Here is a 24,714-nt window from a genome sequence, read left to right as displayed (position 1 = left end):
AGGAAGAAAGATTTGCCCCCTCCCTCTTGTCCTTTTTGTTGCTTTTCATTGTCTTGGGGGTTCTCAAGGATTGACAATTGACAAATGCTTTGAACACAATACAAATACATTTACACATACATGCACCCACCCACACACACACTAATATGTGCTCATGCATAGCTCCTGTTTCTTCAGTACAAGAATTGTACACCTTCTTCTATGATAGGCTGAAACCATATGACAAAAACAGTGAGATGGGATTGGAGGTGACGTGGGATGATGGTCCTATTTTGCTTTTAATGGAATTCGCTTGGGACAATCCCAGTCCCTTGAGACCTGTATATACTTTATATGCTTGTCGCTTTTTATTTAATTTAAATTCCACATTTGAGGTCTAATGACCTCAAGACAGCTTTTTAACTCTTATTTTATCATCACAACAGTCACATAACACTGGCCCTTTTGTGAACTAGCAGATTAGGACTCATGTGTTCTGCTGAATCAATTGAATTGCTTTGACGGCTTTGTTGTATTCTTTTGGTGTCATTGTTACATAGTATCATTAATACATATGTGGGAGTGTGCTGTGTGTTGCCAAGTCACATCTGATTTATGACAATTTTAACAGGGTTTTCAGGTTCTGTGAAATATTTGAGGAATGATTTTATCAATGCCACTGTCCAGTGAGTTTCCGTGACTAAGCAGGTATGTGTACCCAGGACCCTTGTACCATTCTAATTATTTCACTATTGTTTGATAAGGCGCATCCTGCCTCTGTGGCTTAGGCAAATTAAAAGAGAATTTAATTAATTAATTATTTTTTTAAAGATATGTACTGTTTTCCTTTATACAATAAAGTTCAATTGCCCATAAGAAGCCAGGCAGAATTACATGGTTCTGTAGGTACCTGAATTACGTTACTGAGAAACCACAAATTCATCTCCCATCACACAGATACTCCAAAAGTGACTAACAAACGTCTACACTTTTCCTCTATGTTGACCAGCCAGCCAAGCCTGCAAGGCAGATTATAACTATGCCCAATATGCAGTAGTAGTAGTTGTTGTTGTATGCCATCAAGTTGCCTTCGATTTATGGTAACCCCATGAATGAATGGCCTCTAAAATGTCCTCTCTTCAACATCCCTGTGTACCTCTTGTAAACTAAAGGCTGTCGCTTTCTTTAGCAAGTCACTCCATATTGTATTTGGTCTTTTCTTGCGGCTTTCAACTATTCACAACATTATTGTCCTTTCCAGTGAATCTTGATGGACCCAAAATATGGTGGATTCATCATTTTTGCTTCCAGAGAAAGTTCAGGCTTGATTTCTTCTAGGAACTACTTGTTCACCTTTCCACAAAACTCTCTTACAACACCATCTTTCAACTGAATCCTTCCCCCCCCCCCCGTCAGCTATCTTCACTGTCCAATTTTCGCACTCACACACAGTGCTTGGGCATACAATAATGTGGATGATCTTGGCCTTGGGCTTGAGTGACACATCCTTGCCCTTGATGATTTTTTAAAAAATTTTTCATTATTTTCTAACTCCTTCATGGCTGCCCTTCTGAGTCTCAGTCTTCTGATTTCTTGGCTGAAGTCTCCATTTGAATTGAATGTCCACTGTGGCAAGAAGTTAAACTGACACACTTGTAGCTGTAGTCTCCATTGCAGTGCAATCAGAGTCTGTCGTCATCCCTATACAGTATGGCTCAAACCACCTGGCTGCATTTTGGATCTGTCATCCTAGTCTATCGCAGAAGAATGTGCAAATGTAGGTCAACGTGTTTGGGAGACAGGCCTTCCAACAAGAAACTACATGAGCCCAGACCTACGTGCCAGCTAACTTCCCTGTCCAAATTCAATGTTACGTATATATACACATGTGTTTGTCTGAGTGTAAAATAGTTATGCAGTTGAGCATGTAGATACATTCCAGTGGCAAGCAGCTAGCAAGGCGAACGTGGGTGGTGCCTGCTGTTGAGTAGTGAACTTTAATTCAAGGGAGTTTGATGCTCACACACATACAGCTCTTAGAAATGTAGATCTGATCTGGTTAAAGTGACACATTTGAAAAATCCAGTGTGTTTCTTTTCCATTTTCTCCCTTTTATGGTTGTGGCTGAGCTTAAGATACCAATGGTATTTCATCCTTAATAGTTGTTTTATTCATGAATGCTGCAACTTGATGCTGCAGATTTTGTTGAATAAAAATCATCACTGTCACTATCAATATTCTTAATTGCACAATGGACTATTTCACATTGACAACAAAGTCTGTTTTCCAATTGCACATTATTGTTGCTCAGCCTAACTAGAAAAGCAACTTGTTTTCTACTTCTGTAACTGGCAACAATAAATAAGACTGCATTTGATCTGTCAGATTCTTGTATGGTGTGAATGTGACTTAGGGTTTGAAGCTGGTCTCTAAGGAACTTATGGGATGTATTAAGTCCAGCCAATGTGCAATGCTTTCACCAGTTCATACATTAGCAATGTCACGGTTTCAGTGGAGTATTTTCTCAATCATTAATGGGGAAATAATTGTCACTATTTAAAAACAACTAGAGCTCTCGATTTCAGATCAAATGATGGCGCTGCTGGTAGTTTAATTCTTTCCGTCACTTTGAAACCAATTGATGCGAAACACTGGAGGATGGAAATAAATAAATATGATTTATTATATATCGACCTCTGTGATTCATTCCGGGGCTGAGTAAAACAGAATTGAACATGCTTGTGGCAGCGCCAATAGAGACACAACGTTCCACATCCTGTACGCGTTCTCAGACTGGAAAAGCTGTTTTTCAAAATTGACATTTCGTTTTACTGCCCCTATTAACAAGACGCAATACGTATCTGTACACGTAGCATCGCGCCCATTTAAAATGCTCGAGTGTGAATGAGAGGAAAAAATCTCAAAAAGTAGGTTAATTTTTAGGGGCGGAGAACGATTTCTTTCAAGGAGGGGAGGGAGAAAGAGAAGAGCGCTCTTGGCCCCTCGGTGGAAGAATAGCTCTCCAAAACACAGGGACCCAAAACTTTCTCTTCTTCACGCTCCCCACCCCCATCCCTGCTTTGCAACGTGTTGCAGTTCCTTTTAGCGCAGACCCAGCTGCCAAACCGCTGAAAAGTTCGCCTCCACTTTGGAAGTCTTCAAGGAAGCTTCTCCAGCGGGCCCCCCCTCCCCAAACCCGCCCTCCTTTTCCCTTCCGCCCACAACTGGCTGGGCAGCCTGTGGGGTTCGTGACGCAGCGTCTGAATTCTTAGGAGGCCGGGAGGGGCTTTGAGGGGAGGGGGCTCTTCCATTTTTCTTCCCTCTCCCCTCCCCTCTCCCTTCTCTCTATCTCTTGCTCTCCCATCACCTTCCCCTCAGGAGAAAGGCCGAGGGGAGGGGAAAAGGCCCCTGAGGCAAAACAGCACAACGGACGAGAGCGAGCAAGCCCCAAGACCCGGCGGAGCGGAGCAGGACCTCGCCGGCCCCGTCTCCCCTCCCCGCTATGAAACTTCCCAGCCCCCCCTGCTCGCCACGGCCTCGTCTCTTCAGATGCGCCTTGGGCATCCTTTTGACCCTTGAGGTCGGAATCTGCGCGCTTCCCCCAGGTAGGCTGATAGGGGCAAATGGCCCCCCCACCTCACAAACTTGTGAGGGCTGGATGGAGGGGGCGAGTATGAAAGGAGGTGCTTATAGATCTGCCTCTTAAGGTGGGAGTGTGTGCGTGTCTATGTGAGTGGCGGGCGGGGGGGGGAGAGAATCTTGCTTCTTCACAAACTTCGTGTACTTTTATCTCCCGGATCCTTTCCCCTTCCTCCCCCAACCCCTTATTTTTTTGGATAGCGGTGAGGGCACTGAGGGGGTGTGCTTGGATTTTGCGAAGGAAGGAGGGACCTGAATGAAACCAGATGTGGTTTGGAATGGCAAAGGGAGGAGAATGGGAGGCTAGCTGGCGGTATGAGCTGGCTGTTTGAAAAACTTGCTGCGCCTCCATCTCCCCGTCGACGAATTCAGCAGCAAAATGTACTGCCTCTGATGGGAAGATCCCCCCTTGCAGGGAGTATCACAGCGGCAGTTGAGCAAATGCTGTGGAGAGCAGGGGGTACGGCTGCCCTTGAAACCCCTTCCATACCTGGAGGTATTTGAGTCCCTCCCCAACAAAATCCTGCTTTTACTACAGTACCCTGAAGGCCTTTCAGATGTGTCCCGCAATAATAATAATAATAATAATAATAATAATAATAATAATAATAATAATAATAATAATAATAATAATAATAATAATAATAATAATAATAATAATAATAATAATAATAAAAAACAGGCAGCACCTCTTGCCAGCAAATCTTTACATGCACTCATACAAATTCAAGTGTGTATGTGTGTGCTTTTGCTGTGCCTGTCCGTGCATGCATGTGGTTCATACCCTCCCACGCTGTCTCCTCCAATTGTCCACTGATGATAGAGGTTTGGCTTATGCAACCGAGATAGATGTGAAGGTCCAGAGTAAAATTTATTCATCCCAAGAGCTTGGTCGGTTGTTTTCAGTCTGTGCTTTTCCACCATAGTTGCATCGAATGTTTTTGTTCAAATTGGCAAAACTGCTCCAAGGTCTGGACAGATCATTGGTTCATTCTAGACAATGGAAAATATACCTTCTGATCCTGCTTTTGTTTTTGGTTGTGTGCATTTCAAAACTGGGAAACTTAACAAACAAGCCACTGCACATCTTCTAAAAAAGTTCCATCATGACTTAAGAGGGGAAATATTGAGGGTGGGGGGAGTTTAAAGTGAAACAAATTATGGAGAGAAATTATGTTGGAAAATTACAGCATTATTAGTGAGAAAGAGTGGATAGTTTAGGAATTGCTGCCTTTTAAAAAAAAGTTGGGTGCAAAAAGCATAGAAAAAGACATGAATGTGGTGTAGACTGCTTATAAATATTTACAATATTTGTGCAGCCAGAAAACAGAACACCCTCAGTATGTACAATGGTAGATTTTTTGTGGCCTTATTTGCATTTTGGACTTCATGATTTTGCACTCATCAAGCTAACCAGGTAACTGTCTCTGCTCCTTCTGCTTTTGAATGTGTCCCCTGGCCCCAAATTACTAATACTATGAACCAAGTATTCTGCTTTCCACAGCACCTTTTAAAGTGTAAAACAACAGTTGTTGGGAGCTGCAATCACAGCTCTCCCAAGTGTTGTGTACTTTGGCCCCTGATATACTGAGCTTGGGCTTGAGAAGATCCATAGTCATCATTCCTCTCTTGAGTCACAGACAATAGTCGTGGGCCAATTTCTCTCTGCCAGGTTCAGTATACTGTCTGTAAAAGGGAAAAAATAATGCCCCAGTCTCAAGCATCATAAAGGTGTTGCAGAGTTATAATTTGAACAGTGCTTGCCACTAAGCAAATGTTTAGTAGAAATTCAGCAAATTATATTGGCACACAGTGTTCGGCCACTTCAGGTTTTTAAGAAGGTCTTCAACTGCTAAAAGATTTTGAGTTTGACAAGTTTTACTGCTTTTCTTATAGTGTGCCTTTCTTGGTTTCCCCTGTTCTGTTTTTCATCTTTTAAATAATGATGATGTGGTGGTTTTCTGTATGTTTATTTTACTTTTATTGTGTTACAAATTGATAAATATAAAATACATTTTTATTTGCTAGTCATTCCTTTAAAGGTGGGGATACAAACACTCTATATTAATAATAAAGTGTTGTTCAAAGTTCTGTGTAGATCCATCATACTCTAGCTTTCCCCATTCTGATGCTGGGGACAGCTGTATTGGGTGGTCACTCCCCATCTTCCCCAGTTAGTATTTAGCAAATCAAATGCAAGTTTATTTGTGTGGCCTTAGCCATTACAAACACACAAATAAATTAAAACAGAAACATTAATCATCTAAATACAAATCAAAACTAATATTAAAAGTAAGTTAGATCCGGTTAATCAGTGAGGTCCTTATCACTACAGTATTTCCTTAAAATTGATGCTCAGAGATATAGGCCTCATAACCAACAGGCCAGGTGCTTATCTGATAAATTTTTTTGTTAGAGGATAACCACATATAACAGAAAAAGTAGCCTGCTTCACCTTCGGTTAGCATGGCCAATCTCTGATGATGAGAGAAGGGCTTCACACATTTGGAAGCCAATAAATTGGAGAAAACTGATGTACTCTAGAGGCCCTGTTTCTTTTGAAGGCCTTTCTTAACATGGGAAGTGAGCTGCTCTTAACAGTATAACTGTCTAAAAGAGTTGTGTCTGCTTAGTGTTTTTCCTTAATTAATTTAGCTGCTGATTATTATTTCTACCTCTTGAAAGGTTAATCTTTGATTATACAAAACAGCAGCAGGTTTTGTTTGTTTGTTTGTTTGTTTGTTTTGAGTTAAAAAGAAAAGAGATGGAGGAGGCAAGACTGTCGATCTTAAGGTCAGTCTTAGTGGCTAACTGCATCATTCTGCAAAACTAGATAGCTACCCCGGGTGGTGTAGTGAATATAGTGGTGGACTAGGACCCAGGAGATCTGGATTTGAATCCTCACTCTGCCATGGAGACTCACTGAAATGATGACATTTGTAAAACCACTCCTTAAATATCTCACTTACCTGGAAAACTCTTATTAGGGTTGCTATAAGTTGGATTCATCTTGAGAGCAGCAAACATACATAGAACTGGATGTTCCCTATCATCGTGCATATAGAATGTTAGACAGAAGATCTTATGGTTATGGCCATGAAAGGGAAAAACCAGCATGGAAAAACCAGCATGGAACTGGAAGGAGGTAGCCAAAACAAAAATATGGACCATATTCCTACTTTCTATCAACCTGGATAGATATGGGGCCTGCAAGACTTCTGTCACCACCCATGCCTCTCATTTATTTCCCTCCCACTTCTCTGTCCTTGCATGCTATGTCCTGTCTGTTCTACAGATCTAAATGTGAATGAATCGGGTACCTGGCTGTGGAGCCAGTGGTTGGGAGTTTGATTTTCCACTGTGCCTCCTGGAAAAGGAACCATTCTGTGTAGCCTTGGACAAACTGCACAGTCCCAGAGTACCACTTCTGAGTACACCATGCCTAGGAAACCCTACAAATTGATGTCATTAGTCAGAATTGACTTGACAACAGTGGATGGGTGCATATCGCCCTGCATGATCAGAGATAAATGGCCTGGTGCTGCGAACAGGTATATTTGTGTTGTTCCTGTGGGCAAATAAAAGAGGGATGACAGCAGTTGCATAATATAAAGGACAAATGACGTTTGCCAAACATCAGCATCTTTCTGAAGGTCATGTATTTATTTGGCTAGCTTTTGATTTGTTTCACTCTGCTTAGTTTTGTTTTAGCCAGCCTAAACTCTTGCACGTCATGCAATAATATTTGGGGGAAAAGTAAAATGGCAACTCAGAACTCTTCTTTCTGTATCCTTAGAAACCAAAATCTTGCCCAAATGTAAGAGGTCCTGCATTGCCTTTGAAAGATGGTCTGTGTCCCAAATTTGTAAAGAGCCACTGATTTTAAAAAAAAATGGGCACCTTTTCCTGCATTGGCTCCTTGTCTGCTTCTGTGCCAGATTCAAAGTATCAGTATTAAACTCTAAGGCCCTTAATGGTTTAGGACCTTGCCACCTGTCAGAGCATTTCTCTATAAAATTATCTGGCTGGACCACCTGGTCTTCCCAGGCATTGTTGTTGTGAGGGCACCCCAAAGAAGACCTGGAAAATGACCACCAGGACCTGGACCATCTCAGTGATGGCTGCATTACTGTGGAACACATTGCTTGTGGATGTATACAGGTGCCCTCCCACCTGTCCTTCTGGAAACAGGTTAAAACTCTGCTTTTCAAGGAGGCCTTTAAGAATGTCCTCCACCTTTGACAGACCAACACACTGAATTTTATTTTGTTCCTGTTCCTTCTGGATGTGTGTGTTGGTTTTTCATTTAGGGTGGGTGGAGTTTTTAATTTTTGTTGTTAACAGCCCAGAGTTGTGGCTTGCCACTAGATAGGTGGCATATATACGATAGATAGATAGATAGATAGATAGATAGATAGATAGAGAGAGAGAGAGAGAGAGAGAGAGAGAGAGAGAGAATACTGTGCACTCGGCCAAAGGAGAGGGTCAGTATCATTTGTGCTTCATCCCAGGCAGCAAAATATGTTGAAATGATCCTGCATAGTATATATTGTAATTTTGTAATGATATATTGCATTCCCATAAAACATTGCCCCAAAAGTACAAAAGCCTCTTAAAAAATTCTTGTTGACGTGTCTGATATCTCAGATGGAGGTACTACTGAGACATTTTCATACCTTCAGTGATAATGATGTAGGAGAAATAAGGATGCTTTTGTTTTGAGGTGTGATCCTCCACCTTTCTTTCCTTCATCATCTCCTATTAGCACACAGATTATCTATATCATATGTTTTCAAACTTTGATCCTGAAGATATAGTAGATTTCAGCTCCAGGATACAACATCCACATGGATTATAGGAGGTAAAGCACAGAACATGTGGTGGGCCCTCCTTATATTTTTGGTCTGTATCTCCCATTGTTCCTGACTTTAGATGGGTACAAACTGGGAAAATGACTAATTGGCCTGTTTTGTGGTTTGTGCATAACCACAAACCCGCAGGAACCCCCAGAACAATGAGCTGGTTCATGGTTCATTTTTCTGGTTTGTGCCTGGAGGGAACTTATCTCCTCCTTCCCCTCCCCCCGCATCATTTTTCTGATGACAACCATTCTGCTACGGGTGTTCCATATAGTCATCTGCATCCTAGCTGTGTGGTTGTTCCAGCTGCCCAGAAGACCGTCAGAACCATTGTCTCTGTGTACATAGGTGCCCCTTTTAAGATGCCAGGGAACTGCATGGACGTTGGGGGACAAAGTCAATAACAGCAGGCCACACTGAGGTTGAAACCAGCTCCAGAAGCATGCTGCCCTGTAAATGACTGTGTTTGCTTCATATATCAGAATGTGCGATGAAGCAGTGGGTCTGTAGGTTGACCCAAGGCCCACTCACTTATTGCTGCCTTGGAAATTCTGGGAGTTGTAGTTCAAAAACAAAATCTACACACCTTCACTAGTTCATGTCATGACCGGTTGCAGATTTGAACTGGAGTCTCCCCAGCTTTAGTTCTGCTCTAGGACAGAGTTTTCCCCAGCTAGGCTTTCTCCAGATATGTTGAGGACATCGGCTCCCACCATTCTCAGACACCAAGACCATTGAATGCATTGGCTGGGAAAAGATGGGAATTGCCGCCTGGTCCTTCATGACGATGCCAGCTGCAGGGAACAAGCTCTGCTCTGATCACAGTCAATAACTTTTGAACTGCAGAACTGGAAGGGAACCCTATGGATCATCAACTCCAGACCCTCATAGACAGATGATGACATGTTTGAAACAGTCTTGGACTCTTCAAATAAAAAAAAGTTATTCACATCAATGCCAATTTTCTCTTCCATGTCAAATTAAAACCAAAAGAACTGAAAACCACGCTTCTAACCATAGCTAAAATAGACAAGACAGCACATTTTAACACATATTCTTGTTCGATATTTGAAAGGACGAGCTATTTCCAGGGCTTGGGACTTATCATAAGGCTCCAGACAGCTGATGTCTTTCTTATGGTGTTCCACTCTGGAGAGGTTGTGATGAGGACATGTGCCTAGAGTGTTTTGGTGAGCTCGCCAAAAGGGAGCAAACTCGAAAGTTCAACATTACGGCTGCTAAATCACCATTGCTCAGTTGTGGCTGTGCTCAAATCCTGGATTTCTTACTGTACTGGAATGTGGGCGGGAGGGTGGGAGTAAAGAATTAAAGTAAAGCAAGGAATTTCTTTAACAGTGGAATGTCTTCAACTTTGGAATAAATAGTCTTTATGGCAGACTACCCTGCATTTTAGCTTCTGCCCCTGGACCTTTTATTTCCCAGGTGGTTTGGTACTTTCTGACTCTTTGCATTTTCATAGTGGCTAAGTCATATTCATATTCCAGCGGGTAGACTAATGCCTGAATACCACTGTAATGAATAATTTCTACTTTTCCTATCTAACATTAGTTGTGATCAGGATTTGATTTGATCTGGATCTGATAGTCTCTAAAGATACAGTAGTTTGTTGTGATATGCTTCCTCCTTTTGATCATGTTTCCCTTAGTTTTGTACTTTGCTTATCTGCCATTTTTAAAAGGCATTCTTTCTATCCTGTCCAGTATTTTCTCTCATTCATTGTATAAGACAGAGAGATCATAATTTTAAGAAGGAAAGAGCAAAATGTAATCCAGGGGCTGGATTACAGGAAAATAGAAAAGTGAATTGATTTTGCTAGAATCAGAGCTTCCTAGAACCTTTCTTTATGGTGTAATTAAGAATAATAACTGTGTGCTGCCAAGTCAATTCTGACTTATGGTAACCTTTTTTTAGCTTGTTGAACTTCTTGAACAGAATCTTCCTTACAGCCGCTTGTGCAAGGATCTGTTGTGCAAGTGGTTGGAGCTTTCTGGAGTTAACACAAAGAGGTATTCATTGTATCCTTGTGCTCGTGTAAGCCCTATGTGTTTAATTTGAGAAATCTCCCACTGACACAATAGCAAGCCAGATATTTTGTAGAGCATTAGACCTTTTGGATTCTATTTGATACACTTCCAAACATTAAAGGTAAAGGTTCCCCTTTACAATTTTTGTCCAGTCGTGTTCGACTCTAGGGGGCGGTGCTTATCCCCGTTTCCAAGCCATAGAGCCAGCGTTTGTCCGAAGACAATCTTCCGTGGTCACATGGCCAGTGCGACATACACACGGAACGCTGTTACCTTCCCACTGAGGTGGCCCCTATTTATCTACTCGCATTCGCATGCTTTCGAACCGCTAGGTTGGCGGGAGCTGGGACAAAGCGACGGGACCTCAATCAGTTGCGTGGATTCGATCTTACAACTGCTGGTCTTCTGACCCTGCAGCACACAGGCTTCTGCGGTTTAGCCCGCAGCGCCACCATATCCCCTCTTCCAATCATTATTAGGAATAAATTTGGAATATAGGGTCATCAGTGTTTAGATGACACACATCTCCGTCTCTCTTTTCTGTCACAATGTTGAAATACTTAAGCAGTGTCTGGTGCTGACGATGGGTTGGATGATTGCAAAATAAATAAATAAATAAATCATGCTGACACACAGTAAGATGGCGATACCATAGATATGTGACTGTGAGATTCAATAACTGGATAGATATCTTGTCCTGGACATGGTGGAACTTCCCTTGAAGGAGCAGGTGTATCATTTGGGAGTACTTCTTGATTCAAAATTATCACTAGAAGCCCTGGTGGTTACAGTGGTGAGAAGTGTTTGTGCCAGATTATGACTGATTTCTCAGCTAGAGCCGTTCCTAAGGTCTGGCTTCAGTCATTCATAACGTGCCTTTAGCTGGACATGCTCTAATAACTTCTGGGTGGAAAATTGCCACGAGCTATACCTGGGTCTTCTCTTTAAAACAGTCTAGAATTTGCAGTTGGTGCAGGATGCCAAGGCCAGATCAGTCGGATGGTGAAGAAGGAGCCTATTTCTGATCTTCAGATACATTGGCTGAAATCCTATTGTGTTGCTACATAAAAGGCATAACTTTTAGAGGCAAATTGACTCAAGTTAAGATTTGGTAAATAGGAAAGCCAGTTAGCATTGCATACACCTGGGGGTAGTGTACTTTTAAAGGTCAGGTCATACTTCCGCAAAGAGGCAAAGAGGAAGTCACAAAATCAGCAAAATCAGGGAGCTGGACAGTGGACAGATTGGATTTGTCTTCAGTGTGGTAGGGATGGTCACTTTCGAATCGGCCTTCTCAGCCACACTAGACACTGTTCCAAGTCCTCCATACAGAGCACGTTACCATAGTCTTTCAAGACTGAAGGATGCGTGAACTATGAAGAAACTTCTGAGGATGTTCCCTGTTCCCTACTGAGACATGGGGCACAGAGTGCAACTGATAATGTCTGCGGGGTTTTCTTAACTTGAGACAATCTACCTCCAAAAGTTACAACTTTGCAGAGTAGTGCAACAGAATTTCAACCATTTAGCTGTTGTTCTTCGAACCCTGTTCTCCAGAGTCTTAGTCCATCACACTCTCCAACATCACACTGGGCATCCACAGCAATTTAACTACTACTTTAAAAAGTCAGAAAGCCACAAGTAAAAAGAAGCTTGTATACACACACCCCAGTAACTATAAAATAATAAAAATCTGATGTAATAAACCTGATATAGTTACAATGCAAGATGAATGAAATTATCCACTCCTTGTTGCAGTTGCAAATTAGAGATAGCTGAGAGAGTAAGAAAAAGAAAGAATTACAACTATCTTGTTAATATGGAACTAGTTTCTTGTAAGTTCTGTGTCCTTTCAGATAATTTGCTATTGTGACTGCCTCTCCCCCAAGCAAAAAGTTTTCAAACCTGCAGGAACTGTAATTTTCTAAGCCATCTTGCAAGTTGTAATTTTCTAATTTTAGCCCTTTGTTTTTAGAGTAAGCTGATCTTTTTTGGCCATAATTCCCTCTTAGTATGACCTTATGGGTATCTAAAGCCACATAGCTAAGAATGGAGAAATCTTAGAAAAGCTAATGCTTCCCAGAAGTTACCGTATCTGCCTTGCATGAGAGCTGCTGACATCTCCTCCTCCTCTTGACCTCTTTTGTATCTGCTTAGGAAAGGGATCATTCTAGTGGTTTACTTGGAAAAACATTGGTGCCTTTAAGCCACATCTTAGGCACTGGAAACTCTGTGCAGAAACCTAGCAGCGTGGCAGCCATTTAAAGCCTGGGGTCTTGAAGTCCTGCTGGAAACTGTGCTGAAAAAGGTCACCTTGATGCAACAAAGTAATTGTAGGGTTAGTTGTTGGTAGGAGGTTGGAAAAAAACACACCACACACAGACAAGTTAAATGTCCTCATAGAAAGTAGTGTTTTTTTTCACTTTTAAAATATTGTTTACTATTCTGGTTGACTGCTCCTGTTGTTTGCAGATTGACTCACTTGACTCTTGTCATACTGTTTACTAGTGATTGGGATTTATAGAAAACTGACTCCCTACCCCAATGATCCATATGGTATATGTTCTCTGTTATAGCCAGAGTGCTGTATTTTGTTTTGGATGGTTTGACAAGGATTTTGGGCTTGTTGGGAAGGTATAGAGCTTAAGGATGTTGTTTCATTGGAATGCATGCAGGGATTTTGAGAACGGCAGTTCTCATTTTTCTGAACTCAGGGAGGATAGAGCAGGGAGCTGGCACTAGATGGCCTTTAGGATTTACTGTGTGAGTTACTATTTCTTCTTCTTCTTCTTCTTCTTCTTCTTCTTCTTCTTCTTCTTCTTCTTCTTCTTCTATTATTATTATTATTATTATTATTATTATTATTATTATTATTATTATTATTATTATTATTATTATTATTATTATTATTATTATTATTATTATTATTATTATTATTATTATTATTATAATAGTATTAGTATTATTCCCTCTCTTCTTTGCCTTTTGTTTTCTCAGACTCTGGGATATTTCTCATCTATAGCAGTGGCCTGCAGGGCTGCTTGGAGACAAAGGACTCTCTGGTGAAAATTTCCAAGATTTGCAATACTAGCCTCCCAGCCCAGAAGTGGAAATGGGTTTCCCGAAATCGGCTCTTCAACATTGGAACCATGCAGTGCTTGGGGGTCTCCTGGAAATCTGCAAACACCAGCACAGCAGCCCATGCACTAGCTACCTATGAATGCGACCGAGAATCTGTCAACATGCGGTGGAACTGCCGGAGCCTAGGGGACCAGCTTTCCCAATATTTGAGCTCTAGGTTGGGGAACTGGTCAGTGCCACCAGCAGAGAGGGGTGATCAAGCCCGGGGAGGCCAGTGGAAGATCTATGGCAGCGATGAAGATTTGTGCTCCAGGCCATACTCTGGTAAAGCCTCCATGAAGAGACTGAAATATAGTCTTGTAATCGAGCATTGCATCAGCTGCATTTTATGGGTTTGTTTGGCAAACTTGGAATTTAGTATTCTTTGGTCTGGGAACCTGTGCTTTCATTATTATTATTTTTTTTAAAAAAAGAAAACCCAATGTAGGATGTCTAAGAACACGAGTCACTGAAGTATGTAAGAATGCCAAACATGCTTGCTATGTTCGAATAAGTAGTATCACCTTTCAGAAACCAGCCAAATTATTTATGAAAATCACAAGCAGGGCTTCATGATTATATTTCTGGCGTGTGTGCAAGTACAGTGGGGTCTCTACTTAAGAACGTCTCTACTTAAGAACAATCCAACTTAAGAACAGCTCCATTTGCTAAATTTTGCTTCTACTTGAGAACAGAAATCCAAGATAAGAACAGGAAAAAAAAACCTTTCCTGCTCTTTTTTTAACCTTATGTCATCTTAGGTTTAAAAAAAAATTCTCCCCCTAGTGATAGAGTACGTATTAACCAGCTTTGCATTAGTTCCTATGGGAACTAATGCTTCAATGTACGAACACACCTCTACATAACAAAAAAACAGCCAGAACGGATTAATTGGTTTTCAGTCCATTCCTATGGGAAATTTTGCTTCAACTTAAGAACGTTTCAACTTAAGAACACCATTCCAAAACGGATTACGTTCTTAAGTAGAGGTTCCACTGGAGTTTCTATGGACGGAAAAGAGCAGATACGGATTAAATGGTTTTCAATGCATTCTTATGGGAAATGCAGATTCAACATAAGAACTTTTCAACTTGAGAACCACCTTCCAATACGGATTAAGTTCTTAAGTAGAGACCCCACTGTAGCTGTGTTTGTCCATTACACAGGAAAACCCACAGAGAGTCCATCTTAAAGCGAACACATTTTATTTATCTGTTACACTTGTGGACTCTCACCCATTTAAACTGATGAGGTAGTTTCAGTCCACTAAAACCTACGTTAAATAAAACATGTTAGACTCCAGGGTGCCAGAGAACTTTTTTAAAAGAATTATGATAACAGGTGAGCCCCATTGTGTGTCCACAGTAACTCATAGTTAGATGTGTACAGACTCATATAATGATTCTGGCAAACCTTGCTAGTTGTCTCAAGTGGGACTAGTTTTCATACAATTAAAAAAATATACTTAAATGTATGGAAATTAATATATAATCTTGTGCTAGTGACCATAAGAACATGAAGTAAGAATGAATTCCATAGGCTGGACATGCACAGCTTGAAGCAATGTTATTGTCCACCCTAAGACTAGCTATTTTGGTTGTCTGATCATCAGCTCTAGTGCATTGTAGTTTTCCTTTGTTCCTAATAAGATTTTATTGAAAATATTTCCCTTTCTGCAGCTTTCCTTGACAAACAGTCATGATGCATTTATGCCTCCTTCCCACCAATATCTGAAATGGTGAAAGTAGAATATCTTCAGTAGCTCTGTGTAACAATAATTAATATAAAACAACCATTCAGAGCCTGTTTATCTGTAGAATCAAAGTTGTTGCCAGTAAAATTGTTAACCTATTTGAAAAGTATTTTGGCAAGAATCCTGTTGGATTTGCACAGCATAAACCAGAAATCATGCAAGCAGTGTGTGTCTGATCTTGCTGCATGTTGTGAACATTGATGTGCCTGAATTGTGCTATTGGTTTCACAGTTAGTTATGCGCCTAGGCATTTGACAGTTGGCCAGCAAGATGAGAAAACTGCTTGCACAGTACCTCTTACATGTGCTGTATTTCACAATAGGATTCTGATATTTATTGAACAAGTCTGGACCATCCATTAAATCCCAATTAGGGCATTGCATTCAGCATTCTAAAAAATTTCAGCCAATTATGTGAAAAGTTGCATTTTTTAACTACAAGAAAACCTCAGCCAGCAATTAAAAAGCAAAACAAAAACTTTTTCCCATCTGTAATTCCAACTATTTATTTGGCAGGGTTTACCGCACCTCCTTAAAGCCAACCTAAATAGAAAAACAATATAGTGTCTCTGAAATATGTTTATTTTTGCCTGCCTTCCAAAATCCTCACCAAACTCCCATCTACTATTTTCATGTTTTCACTGCAACTCAAGAGTTCCTTTTTAGGCCATTGATGGGCCACTTCCAATGCCACTAACCACCATTCATTTTGAATTCCTCTTAAGTTCAGCCATCAAATTCCATTTGTTTGTGAAGCTGCTTCATAATGAACTTGTCCTTTTTTGCTTTGGCTTGGATCAAGATAAAATTAATCACACTATGTCCCATTGAAATCAATCTGAACAGTTAATTGCAACTAACTTAAGTCTTGTTGATTTCAGTGGGACCTATATGCATTTAATTTAACCTCAAACCTCTCCTCTTTATGTGTGGTTTGTATATGTATTCTGCAGTTCCACAGCTATAGCAAAATACAGAAAAGGATATTTGGCATGGAACTCAGCATTCTAAGAATAGCAGCCATCATAAGAAAAATTATAATGAGTGTCTTCCCGTAAGGCTACAAAAATGGGCAGGTCTGTGAGTAGTGTCTGGAGAAGTTTCAAAAACCAGAAGGAAGGCTAGGGAAGGTTTTGAAAAGATTTCATGGAAGAATACTGTACTTCTTGAAAACAAGTCCATAAATGTGCATTTCTTTAATTTGCATAGCTAATTCAAGGCACACAACTCAGCATTTACGGGGAAACAGTTTGAATATCTCGATGAAATTGGAAAAATACCTTGATGAAAATGGAAAGTGAATGTCCTATAAGATTGGACCTATAGATCCATGTCCACCAAAACAGGATTCCTCCAAATCTACATGCTATTTCATACTGAATGTGCTCTCTGCTACAGAGTGTAGAGCACGTACCCTACATTAAAGTGTGACACCATGATTAATACAAAGAAACCTGCATTAAGGGAATTATTCATAGATTTGAAAGGCGTTACATTCACAATTGATAAACAGAGTAAGCATGTCTTACTAAAAAAAAATCAACAAGTTAAAGGTGGCAAATCTTCATTGGCAGCCACCTTTAAAGAAATCCTTGAGAATTTGTTTTGGATTGGATAGAAGAAGTTAACTCCATTCTTGCTACTCCTAAACCTTTTGTTTTAGGAGTGAAGATACACAACACATTTTCAACATCCATTAATCTACAGAATAATTACTAGTTGCAGTAGCAAACAGTCTTATTTTATGTTCATAATGGCAGCAACCTTTATGACCTTGTTGCTTTTCAGCAAATTGCTACAGTTAGCTTCTTGCCCTTAATAAATTCCTGTATCTTGTCTTGTATTCTGTACAATCCAGATAGTTCCCACCTGATGCAGAACAGTAATGTTTATTTTGTTAGTGTAGAGTGTGCATAGTTCTATTATATGTGGAAAAAATCTCATCATGTGCTCGGTGGAGCAATCTGCCAGCAATAATGCTTGTGGAATTAATCTGAGGTCAGGCAGGATGTGCTGAGGGCATATGTGGCCAAAGGAATTATGGAAAGACTGGATGGATTTTGCACAGGACTACAGACTGTAGTTAGCCAGATTCTTTGATTAAATCGTAAGCATTTCTTTTTCCTTGCAGAAAAGGAGCGAGTCTTGAATCGTGGATTTCTCTCTTTCTCTCTCCAGAAATTTACACCATTCAAGGGAATTCTCATGGGAAGCCCTGCACCATTCCTTTCAAGTATGACAACCAGTGGTTCTATGATTGTACAAGCATGGGTCGTGGAGATGGTCATCTCTGGTGTGCCACCACACAGGATTATGGCAAAGATGAGAGATGGGGCTTCTGCCCCATTAAGAGTAAGATGCTTCCATGGGTTTTATTTTAGCCCTTGTCAAGCTAGCTGTGGGATTAGACAGAGATTTCTGTTGACATTTTCAGTGGAGTGGGAGTTTTTCTTCTGATTCCTTCTTGTCACCTATGGTTTTTAAGATTTCAGGGCTCTGTCTTCCTGAGCTACTCTGCCACTCCTCTCCCTGGACTGCACGTAAGTTTTTCCTAGGTTACTGGAAAAACATCATTAAGAGTTCTCATTTCTCTTTCTAGAATGCTCAGTTTAAGCGATCAATGCATAATGAAAGTGTTTGCTTATTTTAGGAAGTTGAAAATGTTACTGTTTGGTCAACAGCTTCCAGACTTTCCCCAGCTTGCAGGTCCAGTGGTTTTGACAGGCAGAGGGATTTTGAGACTTGTTGTCTGAGTGGTAGTTTTTTCCCAAGGTTTGATTTATTTGTAAGCCATGGAAGCCCTGCTACCTATTTTAAACTTTCCTTTGCTGTCATTCTGCTATTGAACCCTCCCCCCCCCCCTTCTCTTTCTCTCAGTCATAGTTATACAATGCAAAAGCTGGAGAATGTGTCATCCTGACATCCATAGAATCTCACATGTTCAGCCAAGTGACTAGTTCTCTTTTGGATTTATTTCAGTTGTCTAATTAAGTTGAATATGGATTCTAGGAATTGTATGTTGTAACTTCCTTACTTTCTGGTCTGTGTTGTCTTAGGCAATGACTGTGATACTTTTTGGGACAAGGACCAGCTCACCAACAGTTGCTACCAGTTCAATTTCCAGTCCACCCTTTCCTGGCAGGAGGCTGGGAAGAGCTGTGAGCAACAAGGGGCCAGCTTGCTAAGCATCACAGAGATCCATGAACAGACCTACATCAATGGTGAGCAGTAGTAATATTGTCTGTATTATTACTGTCACATTATCTGTATTGTTGTACAATATATGTTTAATTTGTTGTACATCACCCAGAATAGCAATTTGCTAGATGGGCAGTCAGTAAGTAAGTATGTAAGTATGTAAGTATGTAAATATGTAAGTATGTAAGTATATAAGTATGAAAGAAAGAAAGAAAGAAAGAAAGAAAGAAAGAAAGAAAGAAAGAAAGAAAGAAAGAGAAAGGAGGGACTAAATCAGGGTCTTCTGACAGGAATGAGCAAGGTACAGTAGTGCCTCGCTTAGCGATCGCTTCGTTTAACAAAGAATTCACTTAACAATGTGTTTCTTGGAGGAATTTTCCGCATCGTTTAACAATGTTCCCTATGGGGGATTTTCACTTAACGATGTCCGTTTTCGCTCATTTTAAGTGTCTTAAAATGTTTGAAACCTGTTTTAAATGCTTGGAATCGGTAGTGCACTTTGTGAAACCTATGCAAACTTAATTTGGCTTTGTTCTGAGTCTTTGTTAATTTTTAGTGAATTTTTTTCCCCATTGAAATTCATTGAACGGACAGTTCAATAGATTTCAATGGGGAAAACAAGAATTCACCAAAAATTAATGAAGACTCAGAACAAAGCCAAATTAAGTTTGCGTAGGTTTCACAAGGTGCACTACCGATTCAAAGCATTTCAAACAGGTTTCAAACATTTTAAGACACTTAAAAATGAGCAAAAACGGACATCGGAAAGCCATTGAAAAGCATTGAGTCGGCTTCAATGCATTTCAATGGCTTTCCGATGGGGGAAACATTGTTTCACTCAGCGATGTTTCCTATGGGGATTTTCGCTTAAGGATGGTAATCCGTTCCCATTGGAACGGATTAACCAGTTTTCAATGCATTCCTATGGGAAATGGTGTTTCGCTTAACGATGTTTTCCCATAGCAATGTTTTTTTGAACCAATTAACATCGTTAAGCGAGGCACCACTGTATTTTATTTAATGGAAGTCTCTCATCTATGCCCATTGACCAATTCTGTTCCAGTTATGTTGGGGTTTGTTATGTATTTCAGTGGGGGGAAGCTAGGCTTGGTGACCTAGTGACTTCAGTGACCACTGCTTTGGAATAGTGGACAGGAATAGCAAATATAACCTACTCATGAGAAAGGATGTACATAACATAACACTACATAACATACAGTAAATATAAAAAACATACCATAGCATAGCATACATAACAAAACAAACATAGCATATATGTAATGAATATGTCGAATTACATTTATCATTACAGCCCACAAATAAGATGAACAAACATGAAATAATAAGAAACAAATGAAAATCAATTAAAATATATAGGTGATAGGTAGTTTTTGTAATTGGATTCACTACTGTTAGTTACTGCAATATTTAAAATTTTATCTTCAGGTTTGTTTATGTGAGGAATTTGTTTTTTCTCTATACTTCTGCTCCTAATAGCCTTCTAGTCACTTTGAGTTTTAAAAAAAGAGACAGGAGCACTCTTTAGACTGCCTGTGGCTATCTTTGCTTCCCTTGAGTTTAAGTACGGAAGGGAATTTGGAAACTTAATCCTTTCTCCTGTACCCAGTGTGCAATGCTAAGTGCAGTCTGTTACCTGGACACTCACTAATGGCATATTCAGTATAAATTCTCCACAACAACACTGATTCACATTTTTCAACTTCTCTGCTTCACGCACCCCTTCTAATTTTTAATACCATCTGGCCTGAGGAGAAGTTCTAGAGAACTTGAAAACTTGCATTGTTTTCTGGAATTTTAACTGTCATGTGCATGCAGATTTTGTGTTTTGTTTCAATTCTATACATTGACACTGACCAATATGATCTTTGTTTATATGTGAGTGTTATAAGAGAAAGAGAGGTCTACAATCTTGTCCTATAAAACAGTGGTTCCCAACCATGGGTCCACATGTGTTCTTGGACTACAACTCCCAGAAGCCCTGGCCAGTACAGCTAGTGGTGAAAGCTTCAGGAAATTTTAGTCTAAGAAAGCTTGGGGACCCAAGGTTGAGAACCAGTACTGTAAATGGATAACCGAGAAATGGGATTCAGGCAAGACTGGACTATATTGGGTGATATCAGGAGGGATTCCAGTAGTAAGCTTTGGTGAGGCTGGTGGAATAAAGGTCAGATGCTGTTCTGGGATGCTGGGAGATGTAAGCATGATGGGCCATGGCTTTTCTTGGGAAGTAGGGGGCTTATGCTATGACATTTTGCCATTTCCTGTCTGTTCTCCTCCAGGACTGCTAACAGGATATGGGTCCACCCTCTGGATTGGGCTGAATGATTTGGATCTCAATGGGGGCTGGCAGTGGTCAGACAACTCACCCTTGAAATTCCTTAATTGGGAAAGTGGTAAGTAAAGGATGCATGTTGAGGAAAAGTGAGTGACATCTGAAAGAATTGTCAGCAAAGCCATCTTGCAAGCACCGGTTGCTGGCCTATATTACTAACTTGTTTTAATTTTTTTGTCACATCAAGGGATTTTGATACAGATACGTAGCTTCTTGTGAAACAGACAACTTCTGGGTGAAATATATTGGTCAATGGACCTGTGGACCTGTAGAAATCTACACAAGCACAGAAACACAGAACAGATACATGCCATGTACAGTACCTGACTTAACCATCAGGGTAAAACCAGACACAGTATAAAAGCAGTTCTGATATGAGTCCATCTTTTGCCTGTCTTCGCAATTTGCATGTTAGGTGTACATGCTGGCAAGTCAGATACTGGTTCATCCATCAACCTGTCTCTTCCCTCTTCAAGCATGCTACCTGGACTTGTTGTTTTGTGTTTTAACCTTTGTCCACCAGGGTGAAAAACATGTATTGAAAATTCCAGTGTGTATATATAAGGATCAAAGTACTGCAGGATGGTTTTGATCCCTGCTTTCTTTGTGCTAAGCCATGTGTGCCTTAGCAAAGGAGGGGGAAAGGGATTAAAGCAATTCCACAACCGCAAAATCATTTTGATCCCTTTCCCCCTTATACAGCCACCGAATTGCTTTGAACCTTTTCCCCTCCTTTTCCTAGGCCCACGGTACTTAGCAAGCAGTGGGGAAAGCAGGGATCAAAGCCCTGCAGGATCACTTTGATCCCTGCTTTCCTCTCCACTTGTTTTTTCTCTCCTCAGCTTACTTCCGTATATAAGACGACCCTCAATTTTTAGTCTAAAGATTTTTGAAAAAAGTATAGTCTTATACATGGAAAATATGGTAATTTCTGAGTAGCTGTGTTGTGTCTCTCTCTAAGAGTCTTAGTTGATGGGGTACCTAAGTGACCGATGGAGCCATAGTCTACTTTGCTGCCATGTGCCTCAGTGCCCAATGGGACCAACGGGTACTCTGCTGCCAACTATCTCAGTGCCCAATGGGGCCAAAGTCTACTTTGCTGCCAAGTGCCTCAGTGCCTACTGGGGGTAACTCTACTTTGCTGCCAAATGTGATGTTGCTAAAGACAAACTCTACCTCAGTGCCTCATGCCTTTGTATGCCTGCCAGAGACAAACCATTCTACTTCAGTGCCAAAGACCTCTCATTCTGTTGGGGCCAAATCAAACTCCCTCAATGCCATCTGCTTCTGTGCTGCGTAATAAACTATCCTGGGGCCCCCAATTTGTGGCTGATTTCCGATCTCCAATCTTCACCAAACTTGGCAGGTGTGTTTGGGAAGGACATAGAAAGTTTGGTGTGATTTAGGAATTTCTAAGTATCTGGGGGGGGACTTTCTTGGGGATGTCCTCCTTGTGACTATATAACTCAGGGGTCCATTACTGAATGTTCACCAAACTTGCTGAACTTGTAGAAAACCATTTGAGGAAGCTTCCTGACACATCTGGTGTCTCTAGGTGCTTGGGGCCCTGTTTTATAGCATTTTAAATTGAAAATGAATTGACAAATTGACTTGTCAACTTGTCAGCGAATATTTGTAAATTCAGATTTGTTGATTCGTTAACCTTGATGAATCACAAATCACAATTAATCACCATTTTTAAAAATTTGTCCCCATCTCTAATGACAATGTTATAGAAGTCTCGAGGTTTAGGGACCTGGCTGTGGAGCCATGGGCTGGGAATTCAGTTTCTTACTATGCCTTCTTGACAGGGGCTGGACATGGTGATCTATAGCAGTGGTCCCCAACCTTGGGCCTCCAGATGTTCTTGGACTTCAACTCCCAGAAATCCTGGCCAACAGAAGTGGTGGTGAAGGCTTCTGGGAGTTGTAGTCCAGGAACATCTGGAGGCCCAAGGTTGGGGACCTCTGATCTATAGGATCTCTTCCAGCTCTGCAGTTCTAAGATGATGGTGGTGGTCGTGGTGGTGATGATTACTGTTAATTATCTACATGGTCAACTCAGTTCATTGAGGATTCTGCAACAGAATTTGACTGTGGGGGACTGGCATGTCCCATCTGAGTGCGTGAAGGTTAAACCATAAATTTTGGGTGTTGTAATCCAAAAAACAAATTCTCCAAACTCTTGTTTGAAAGAAAGCATGGTTACTCTCAAAACTTGCTGGCACATTTAAGGAGATGGATGATCCCACTTTTGAAGAATGCAGAGTGTTCTACACGTTCTGAGATGGATTTGCTTCAAAGCTGTCTTCTGGATGTTATGTCTGAGCAATGACTTGATTGTGGGTCTGCTGCATATTATTCCAATGTTATTTGTTTGTTTGTTTGTTTGTTTGTTTGTTCGATTTGTATCCCGCCCATCTGGTATATTCTACCACTCTGATGTAGTGGCAGTGCAGTAGAAATACTGCGCTGCCAGGTAACAAAATCTGGATGTCTTGACCTAATCTGCTCCTCATATAGAAATAATACCTTAATAATTTGAGATTTCATGTGACATCGTTGAATGCATTTCCTCTCTTGCCATATGGCAAGTCATTTTCCAGTTGCTAGATTTCTGCTTCAGTGACAGCCATTGGAAAGCTGGGTGTTTTCCTCCTTTGGTTTATAGATCAGCCTGACAATCCCAATGAAGAAAACTGTGGGGTGATCCGGACTGAGTCATCAGGGGGATGGCAGAACCGTGACTGCAGCATCGCTTTGCCCTACATCTGCAAGAAGAAACCCAATGCCACCTCTAATACATATTGGGCAGGTTTGTGATTTCGAGTGGCTGAACAGTTGGAACTTTGGAACGGTTTGGAATGTTGGGGCTTCATTGGACCACTTCTTCTCTTCCCTGTCATGGTGATCTGGTTAACCACACGTTGATGTTAGATTGCTCTGTTTTCATCTACTTGGTCACAATATGTCCCTCCCCTTCTCACTCTCTGCCTCTTGCCTTCTCTTCTGCAATAGCTATCAGCCATTTGGGGAACAGCCTGCTCCCATTTGTTTGGGTGGGTATTAATTCTGGGTTTTTATGTACACAAAGGAGGTGGGTGGAGGGAACGGAGCGCTATGTTTCAGCCACATGTTTCTCCTTTTTCTTCTTTTTTTTTAGAAGTTAGTTTTTGGTAAGTGGAATGGAGCCTAAGTGACCCTTTGGTTGTCTTCATTTCTGAAATACATTTCTATTTTTTTTTTTAAAAAACATTGCTGCCTAATATTGTGCTACATGGTCTTCACTGACATGTTGAGCAATATCTGCAGAACTGCAGGCAATCAATGTGTGTAAAAGTGAAGTTGCACAGTCAGGATATAATCCTCAACCCTGTACTTTATAGTGCTTAAGTGATGCAGTGCAGTAGTGAGAAAGTATTTTTTTAAAAAATTAAAACAAAAATGCCTCCATCTGCAGTCATGGCCAGACCACACACACTTCTACACATCACCAATGTGTAGGAAGAACACACCCGCAACCTTAAACTGGAACAATCTAGGTGGTCACACAGGAAGAAAACCATGTTTATTTGGACTGATCCTAGTTGTAGGCTCCAACCCAGCCTGTCCCAGATTGGTCCCCATTAGGGACAGGTTGGAACACTCTAGCAAGAATGTTGTGCAGCTGACATTTTTTAAGAGCAGTCCCAACAATTACAACAATGGTTTATAGAGCGGAATAAACTTCCATGTAGCTGGCCTCAAGAGTCTGAATGAGAAGAGCAGCC

General features: G+C 40.8%; 1 protein-coding gene across 2 annotated transcripts in view; it reads left to right on the top strand.

Annotated features, from left to right (window-relative positions):
• The first annotated feature begins 3,335 nt into the window (after window positions 1–3,335).
• MRC2 (mannose receptor C-type 2) overlaps window positions 3,336–24,714 on the top strand; it is a 70,944-nt gene continuing 49,565 nt past the window's right edge. For both annotated transcript variants that reach the window (XM_073004062.2, XM_073004061.2), the window contains exons 1-6: window positions 3,336–3,584; window positions 13,520–13,927; window positions 17,573–17,746; window positions 18,451–18,615; window positions 20,893–21,006; window positions 23,616–23,759. In XM_073004062.2, the coding sequence (XP_072860163.2) occupies window positions 3,482–3,584; window positions 13,520–13,927; window positions 17,573–17,746; window positions 18,451–18,615; window positions 20,893–21,006; window positions 23,616–23,759 (1,108 nt within the window). In that variant the 5' untranslated portion in view covers window positions 3,336–3,481. The remainder of the gene's footprint in view (window positions 3,585–13,519; window positions 13,928–17,572; window positions 17,747–18,450; window positions 18,616–20,892; window positions 21,007–23,615; window positions 23,760–24,714) is intronic.

Source organism: Pogona vitticeps, chromosome 6 (assembly GCF_051106095.1).
Source record: "Pogona vitticeps strain Pit_001003342236 chromosome 6, PviZW2.1, whole genome shotgun sequence".
NCBI classification, from domain to species: Eukaryota; Metazoa; Chordata; class Lepidosauria; order Squamata; family Agamidae; genus Pogona; species Pogona vitticeps.
This window is presented reverse-complemented; position numbering and strand designations above follow the sequence as displayed.